The sequence below is a fragment of the Gastrolobium bilobum genome, unplaced genomic scaffold, assembly GCF_033153095.1.
Source record: "Gastrolobium bilobum isolate Gb01-03AN ecotype WA unplaced genomic scaffold, APGP_CSIRO_Gbil_v1 utg3866, whole genome shotgun sequence".
Lineage (NCBI taxonomy): Eukaryota > Viridiplantae > Streptophyta > Magnoliopsida > Fabales > Fabaceae > Gastrolobium > Gastrolobium bilobum.
Genome location: NW_026895681.1, coordinates 134,749 through 143,819, shown reverse-complemented (window position 1 = coordinate 143,819; position 9,071 = coordinate 134,749). Strand labels below are relative to the sequence as shown.

The window sequence follows — 9,071 nt, the reverse complement described above, 5'->3', positions numbered from 1 at the left end:
TGATTGAAATTAGGGTTTTGGGGAAGCGTGCCCACAATAAACATAAAAACTTAAAACTGTGATTTCACCGAACGACCGAAAAACTCCGGATTCATCTGACCAAGGACAATAAAAGGACATCTGTGAATAGTAAAAATTGAATTTTCTAAATAGTCTAGGAATTATTGGACGTTTATTGGTTTAAGCGGGAGTTTTAAATTAATTTGAATCGCGTGAGCCCCACTTAAGTATAACTTGACACATGTGCACAAGGCATTATTCATGTTCTTCCTCACCTCTCCCTCTCTCTAAACCTGCGGCCCCCTTGGTGTTTATGCAAGTTTTGTTTCAAAATTTCATCTTCTCCAAACTCCATCAAAATCAACCAAACACAATTTCCACTGCATCAAACTTTAAGTAAACAACCTTCTAAACACAACCATGGTATTTCCAAGGCATGAAACTCGCTAGATTGGGAGAAAAAGGGGACCCATGGCTGCAGTTTTGGTGAAAGATTTTGATGTTCTTGGAGTTGTTTGATCCTCCATTGCTTGGGTATTGTGTGGAGGAGTCCTAGGCCTTGATTGTGGGTAAGTTTCAACATATTTCATTGGTTGAAATTTTGGATTTGATTCATGAACCCTAGAGCTTGTTGTATGGATTGATATGGTTAGGGACCTCAAATTGAAAATGTGTATTAGATAAAAGTGTCTTAGAATGATGTTTTATGGTGATTGAACTCATAAAAATTATTGATGAAATGTTTGGTAACTTAGGCAAAATTTATGATGGAAATTCAAGACTTTGTAAAATGGAATGGTTGTAGGATTGCGTAATTGAGTTGTGGAGTAATTGTATGAGTTAATTATAGGTTTGTATGATGTATGAAAGTGTGAAATTGGATTGAATACCCCTATGTATACATGTATGAAGAATTTGGCCATGCAGGGAAAATAAGGAAAAAATGATGTAAAAATCATGTGATTGATGTTGTGTGTGGTTGTGAATTGTGTTTAAATAGGTTGTATGTTGGTTTGATGCATGTGAATTGGAAGTGGAACCATTGGATATGTCTAAGTGTAAAAATTGGCCTAAAGGAAGATGATTGAAAAAAATGATGTTGAATGATAATGGAGTGAACTTAAGGAATTGGTTTGGTGTTGTGGTAAGCTTATAACATCCTTTTTAAGTTTGATTATATGTAATTTTGCGTGCCTTAGCATTAGTTATAATAAATGAATATTTTATTTATAACTATTTGGAAAGAAAAAAAATTGACATACACTTTCTTAGGACAATTAGTTACTCTTATAATATTTTTTATTTTTTTTTGGAAATTACATTACTCTTATAATATTAATCATATTCAATCTTTCTTGCTTTTTTACAAGATACGCTTAATTATTTAATTTAAAATAAGAAAGAATATATAAAAAAACAAGATATGTAAGTAAATTTCTTGATTAGATCGCAGCATGTTAGAATGATCGCATCAGAGAGAATTGTAGTTACAATCTATATACTGCCTTTGACTTGGGAGCTAATTGGCCATCCACGATGGAGTACCAACTCAAGTCCCAATACAAGCATAAATTTAGATAGTTCAATGAGGTATAAGGAGAAGTACACCCCATGCATAGAGGGTGTACTTTTAAAAGAAAACATCTAAATTCAACGAGAAATGAAGAAAATATTACCCAAGTGATATAAAGAGATATATGTCATCTTAACTATATTTTTCCTTTTGAATATCTGGAAAAGAACGAAATGAACGTATTTCAAATAGATAAATAGACTACAAATATTACTCAGGCTCCAAAGAAAATGTTCTCAAGTTCAATCATCCTACTTTTGGCTAGTCCAAAATATAACCATTTTTCATAGAGAAGAATATATAGGCACACCTGCTATGGTGGTACCAGCGTCCACAATAAAATTGTTGCCCGACACATATTCAGAAGAATCATGAATTAAGTAACGAGCAATTGATGTCAATGCTGGATCAGAAGTGCCAAAACTTCTCAAGGGTACTGTTTTCAAGGCCACATTATTCAGCCAATCTTTCTCCATTAATTTCTCAGTGATTTCAGATTTGAAAAGACCAGGTGATATGGAATTGACTCTGATTTTGTGTGCCCCCAATTCCAATGCCATGACCTATCAAATATCATTTCAGAAAGTCACAAACTAAATGATAACAGTATGCCTTTGTTTGAATTAATGATAACAAAATCAGAAACTCTTGACAGACATAATTGTGTGAATATCAAAGGAGCATATAAAATTAGAGCACAAAGCCACAAGCCAAACCAGATTAAGAAAATTATTCCTCCCTTATCTGTTTTCTGCTTCCTACTTATCACCTTTAATACATACGGATAATCCTTTTGTACAGGTAGGTGAAAAGCCAATTAAAAATTAGCGAGTTTACTAATGCAAGTTCTCATATTAATGGTTCTACATGTGAGCTTCTTTTTATTTTTTTGTATTTTTATCTCAAAAGTAGCATGTGAACTTGTAAAGACTAATCAATGTAATTACTGACAGAAGACCAAAACAATTTATTCACATGCAGTGGATTTGCTCCATCTCAAGGCTCCTCCAAGGAAAATTTAGCAGAAAAAGACTACAAATAGGATTAAAAAAAACAAGGCAAACCCAACTGCACAAAAGCTCTCTGGCTCTGCTAGAAGTGAGACTTTCTCGTCACAAAAAAACAACCTTACTACAGCTTGAAGGCTTGCCTTGCCATCATAATAAAACTACAAATAGGATAAGAAATATATTTTTCCCTACTGTTTACATCAACCCTTATGATAAGCACAGATAAAACTCTTTAACTGAATATTCCAACACAACAAAAACAAAGTGTGCTTCTTAATTTGATGTATTTCTTCTATTGCTATAAAGTCAGCCACGTTATTAAAAAATCCAAAGGAAAAGATATATATATATATATATATATATATATATATATAAACATAAAATTCAAAATACGTTGACTGGTTTTTAAAGTTGATTACTTTGATTTAAAATAAATCGCAAGTCAAATCATCATTACCTTAGTCAGCACATTGACGCCTGCCTTTGACGATGAATAGGCAGCACCTCCAGGCAATTGCCCCCTATTTATACCAGCAATTGAAGCAATATTGATAATTGATCCTTTCCTCTGTGCATCACGCATGTGTTTGCATACATACTTTGACACCAACCAGGTACCAGTTAAGTTCGTTCTGAACACTTGATTCCATTCCTCCTCAGACAGTTCCAAGGGTGATTTCACAGTTCCTACTCAGCACAAGAATCAGGAAATATGAAACTTCATAGCAATCCATTATCAATTTCCCGTGATTCAAAACCAAGTCTTAAGAATTATATTATGACCTGAACAACCCCATAAAGTTAATGGACTCTTGTTGACTTGCTGCATCTATGATAATTCTACAAGAGGGAATTTCATGTGTCCAAAACAATTGTTAATTACTTTCTAAAATTAAAAAGTATCAGAAACAAATAATGCTCGTAATCCAGTGTTACGATCTACTTTCAAGGTATAGGACTTGAGTCTAACATTGGTTATATAGGTGATTAATGTGAAGTTTATATGAACATATCATCCAGTTTTGAATTTTTTTCTGCATAATATATTTTTTATTATTATGTAAAATTTTATGTTAGTCTTATTACATAATTTTATGTTAGTAAAGTTTCTCTTCAAGAACTACTATTTTTTTTTTTTTTTAAATTAAAGTTTATAGACTTTTAATTTTTAGGTGACAGGAAACTAAAAACTTAACAAAGATTTTACGGTGATACCGGGGGTGGGTGTTTGGTAGGGAGAAATTTTTGAGATTCCGGGGTAAATGATAACGGTAATCGTATTTTACCCACGTTTAATATAAGGTTTCTAAAACATGGTAATCTAATTTTTCCGGAATTTTGTTTTGTATATAATTTTTTTTCAAAATGTGATTCAAGAATAAGGGGTGGTATTCTTGGAATCCCAAGTGTTAGGAAAACTTTACACTTTTTTAGAACAAAATTTTGGTAATATTTTGCCTTCGAAACAGCTTTTTGTTAACATTTTCATAAAAGTGACTATTCCCCCATATTCTTAGGTATCATGATTTCTGGGCATAAATAAATTTATCGTCTGCAAAACTCCCCCTAAGTTCATAAATTATGAGTAGCACTCATCTTGCAACCAGATCGTCATGGGTTTTGAGTTTGCAAAAAAAGAAATACGACCATCACCAATATCCCAGCAAGTCAGGAACAGGTTTGCTATTTCCCCATTTTAAGATATTTTTTTTTGGTACATACATTTTAAGATATTTTAAATTCAAACTTAAGAGTTATGCAACAAATACTAACATAATAAATTTCCAAGTAAAATGCATAAAAGATGAAACCAAGCAAAAATTTAGTACTAGAACTCAGAACACATCAATTTCTCAAATTTCAAAGAACCCCAAAATGTTCATCCCAAAATTCAAATCTACAATTACCTCTAACACCAGCGTTGTTGATCAACGCATCAATATGGCCAAACGCGTCCCATGCCTTCTGCACGCACTTGTCGATGACCTCGCCATCGGCGGAAACGTCGAGTTCCACGGCCACCGCACGGAGGCTTCTGGCAGCACCACCGGCCTCCGGCGACGGCGTCAGCCGATTGATTTCATCGCAGAGGGACTTGAGCCGGTCGATCCTGCGGGCCGCCGCGACGACGAGGCAGCCGGCCCGGCCGAGGTCGAGGCAGAAGTCACGGCCGAGGCCGGCGGAAGCGCCGGTGACCATCACTACTTTTCCGGCGAGGCTGTGCCACGGCTCCAGGTGTTGGGAAACTTGTGCTGCCATTATTGATTCGGTGCTTGAATTGAATGTGTGAGGTAAAATGGGTTGTTATATAGGCCAATTTGGAAAGTGAAAGTAATGAGGTATCGTTATGAACATGGAAATTGAAAGGAAGTAGACATAAATCATAAATGACGACGCATTAACGTTGGAGAATCAAATCAAGTGGAGGTTGGTGACTAGGGTGTTTGATAGGGAGATTTCTTTACAAAGTGAAGGTGGGTTTTGAATTGATATTCTATTTTAGAAAATTTATCTGCAAAAGTAATTTGCTGATAATTCATTTTGTGTGTAATTTATGAATGAAAATTCTATTTGAATTGTTGAAAAATAAAAAAAATAGATATATTTTTCATATTTTTTTATATATCAAAAAATATTTTAATAATATTTTCGGAAAACTCATATTTTTTTTATATTGAAAGAAATTATAATTTTCGGATAAAAAAAATTTCTCCAAAATTTAAATATCTCTTAATTTTTCTCGAAAATAGGTCGGTGTGATTCGACACATATTACATTTTAAAAATTAGAACAATATAATAATGTAATAATTAAATAAAAAAACTTATATTAACAATTGAGAAAACAGCTAGATTTATTATTATATCACTGTTTAGATTAGTTTTTAAAATATACAATTATTACGTAAAAATTTTTAAATATGAATACGTTGGTCGAATTAATTTTAGTATTATTATTTTATAAACCGACTTAAACGATAAAATACGTGCTTTAAAAATTTATAAAATATATTATTTTTTGACAACTGATATAATCCAAGTAATATTTATTATTTATAAAATATTTATTAGGGTCTACACCTCGTAATCTGCATGTATCAAGGTTTTTTAATGAATAAATGATGGTTGAAAGTCAAACACTCCGTTGGTTGTTAACAACCACATTATTGTCCATGCGTTTACGAACGTGGCTGTTATGTTAGATTTTAATTAGGTAATAGGAGAATGATTAAATTACGGGTAATATTAAAAATAAATAGGACATATATGATGGTTCACCCAATTGGTCTACCGTCCCTACTGATGAAATTTCTCTCCCTCTCAATGATAATCAAGGAGAGGGATTCTCTTTAATATAAATAAGAGATGATACAATAATTGGATCAAATTATTTTACCCACAATTCAATACATCAAGTGATTTATTGCTCCTTTTATGAGCAACATTACAATCAATCAATTTTCTTAATTTGTCTCTACTGATATCTTCAACATTCCCCTTCAAGTTAAGGCGAAGATGTCAATCAAGCCCAACTTGGCAATGATATTTTGAAAAGAGTTTCTAGGAAGGACCTCAGTCAAGACATCTGCTAATTGATCTTCACTTCGAATATAAGGTGTCTCAATTATCTTTGCTTGAACCTTTTTCCGAATAAAATGACAGTCTACTTCAATATGTTTAATTTTCTCGTGAAACACTGGATTAGATGCAATATGAATAGCAGCTTGGTTGTTACAATACAACATAATAGGATTCTCCATTTGCTCCAAGGTAAGGTCAAAAATGAGGTCTTTAAGCCAAACGAGCTCACTGGTGGCTAACACCATAGCATGATATTAGGCTTCTGCACTATAACGTGCCACTACACTTTGCTTTTTACTTTTCCAAGTCATAAGGTTGCCTCCAACAAAGGTACAAAAACCATAGGTGGATCGTCTGTCATGTGGGCTACTTGCCCAATCAGCATCAGCATATCCAACAATGTCAGTGTGGACATTTCTCTTTAACCAAATGCCTTTTCTTGGACAAGACTTCAAATATCTAAGAATCTGATCTGCTAGATTCATGTGATCTTGTGTTGGTTGATGAAGGAATTGGCTAATGTAGTTTACCGAATAGGATATATCCGATCTGATAATGGTGAGGTAGATTAACTTACCAACAAGTCTCTGGAACTGTGTTGAGTCAGATAGAGGAGTAAAGTCTTTCTCAAACTTACAATTGTAATTCATAGGGTTATCAATTTGTTTGGATACTATTTTACCAGTCTCCTTTAGAAGATCTAATACATATTTCCTTTGTGAGATGAACAACCCTTTATTGGATTCGGCAATTTCAATTCCCAGGAAGTATTTTAGGTGACCCAAGTCCTTGATATCAAAGGTCATATTGAGATACTTCTTCAATTTATCTATCTCATTCATATTATTTCTAGAAATGACTATATCATCTACATAGATAAGGATTGCAATGATATTTCCATCACAGTGTCTTACAAATAAAGTATAATCTAACTTACTTCGAATAAACCCAAAGGTGGTGAGTGCCTTGCTCAACTTTTCGTACCAAGCATGGGGAGACTGCTTTAGACCGTAGATGGCACACTTTAGTTTATACGCTTCACCAAGTTGAGACTCAAGAGGGTGACTTGGAGGCAAGTCCATGTCAACTTCCTCTTCAAGATCTCCATGCAAAAAAGCATTTTTAACATCCATTTGGAAGAATGGTCATCAATGATTGATGGTAACAGACATAAGAACCCTTACCGTGTTCATTTTTGCTATTGGAGGAAAGGTAGCTATGTAATCTACACTATAGGTCTTAGTGTATCCTTTAGCAACAAGGCGAGCTTTATTTCACTCAATAAACCCATCACTTTGATATTTGATTTTATAAATCTACCTGCAACCTACAATGTTCTTGCCTTGAGGAAGAGATACAATTTCCCAAGTGTGATTTTTATCAAGAGCAAAAAGCTCATCGTTCATAGCTACTTGCCATTCTGAACTTAACTTTTCTTCTTCAAAGTTGGCCAGTTCATGATGCTTGTCAATGGTGGTTAGGAAGGTCCTATGTCCACTAGAGACATGATCAAGGCATGCATAGTCTTGAATTGGATAAGTGACAGCTGTAGAGATATAGTCATTTAATTTGGTTGATGGCTTGATTGTTTTGGTGGATTGGCCCACAGTCTTATCTGATATTACTGCTGGATTAGAGGTGGAGGTCTCAACCTTCTGATTCGGTATTGCTGGTGGAATAGAGGTGGAGATCTCTGCTTCAGGCACATCAAGAGGTGGTATTGTACTGGTTGTTTTAAATGGAATTGGCCTGAGAGAAAAATCCAGTTGTGTATCAATGTCAATCTCCCCCTTATTTTTATCCCTGGAAGAAAAATACATAGAACTCTCATCAAAATAAACATCTCGAGAAATATATAACTTTTGGGTACCAACATCATAACATTTGTAGTCCTTTTTTACTGTTGAGTTTCCCAGAAAAATACACTTGGTGGCATGGGGCTCTAGTTTGTTAGTGTTTTGTATATGAACATAGCAAATACATCCAAATACTCGTACATGAGATAGATCAATATCACGGCCATAGAGAACCGCCAAAGGTGATTTATAATGAAGTTATTTATTGGGTGTGCGGTTGATAAGGTAGTAACCGGTGAGTACTGCATATGACCAAAAATGAGAGGGGAGGTTGCCATGAAAGAGTAAGGAACGAGTGACCTCCAGTATGTGCTGATTTATTGCTCAGCAATGCCATTCAGCTGAGGGGTACCAACACATGATAATTAATGAACAATGTCCACGGATTTAAGAAAGGCGTGCATAGAGTGATTAATATATTTCGTACCATTTTCACTACACAGAATTTTAATGCTCACCCCATACTAATTTTTTATCATTTGTTAAAATTCCTGAAAAATATTACAAACTCCATACTTGAAGTACGATAAGTAAAGCCACATGCAACGAGACTTATCATCAATAAAAGTAATAAACCATCGAAAGCCATCACAAGAGTTAACCGGGGCCGTACCCCATACATCAGAGTAAACCAGCTCAAAACTATTAGAAGAAATATGTTCACTACTATTAAAAGTGTTAGTATCAAGGTGTCTTAGAGACAATCTATTTTATCTGATGAACACCTTGTACTATTTGGTATTTCATGATTTATATATTTAAGCGTACTTTATCTTTATCATATTTAAGTCTCGGCTTTATTTTATAGTCCACAATTGCCCACCATTTTTTATCAACTTCACGAGATCCCACCCGGTACTTGGTATAATTATTGTCCGTTGAAATCTTTTCGTGAAAATAATCACCAATGGCAGCCTTCCACTCCTTTTTGAAGATCTCAAACATTTTTCTTGTGTAGCGCTTTCCGGTTATTGCTTCGATAGGATGAGCAGTCTCCAAAATTGCTTTTGTATTTATAGTTTTGAAATCTTCATCTTCTTCTGCATCCCTC

The 9,071-nt window shown here is 34.3% G+C and overlaps 1 protein-coding gene across 1 annotated transcript; it reads right to left on the bottom strand.

Annotated features, from left to right (window-relative positions):
* Positions 1-1,740: 1,740 nt before the first annotated feature.
* Positions 1,741-5,004, bottom strand: LOC133289343 (uncharacterized). The gene is made up of 3 exons (XM_061487260.1): positions 4,491-5,004; positions 3,041-3,270; positions 1,741-2,136 (listed from the first exon to the last, which is right to left on the bottom strand). The coding sequence occupies exons 1-3, from the start codon at positions 4,840-4,842 to the stop codon at positions 1,858-1,860; spliced, it is 861 nt and encodes a 286-aa protein (XP_061343244.1). The 5' UTR covers positions 4,843-5,004; the 3' UTR covers positions 1,741-1,857.
* Between the last annotated feature and the right edge of the window lie 4,067 nt (positions 5,005-9,071).

What these genes read in the sequence shown, in the direction of transcription:
- LOC133289343 (XM_061487260.1), bottom strand. Translation starts at nt 4,842, where the DNA reads ATGGCAGCACAAGTTTCCCAACACCTGGAGCCGTGGCACAGCCTCGCC. An exon ending in CAACAACGCTGGTGTTAGAG is followed by an intron (nt 3,271 to 4,490) that starts GTAATTGTAGAT and finishes TGTGCTGAGTAG; the next exon opens with GAACTGTGAAATCACCCTTG. An exon ending in GCGTCAATGTGCTGACTAAG is followed by an intron (nt 2,137 to 3,040) that starts GTAATGATGATT and finishes GATATTTGATAG; the next exon opens with GTCATGGCATTGGAATTGGG.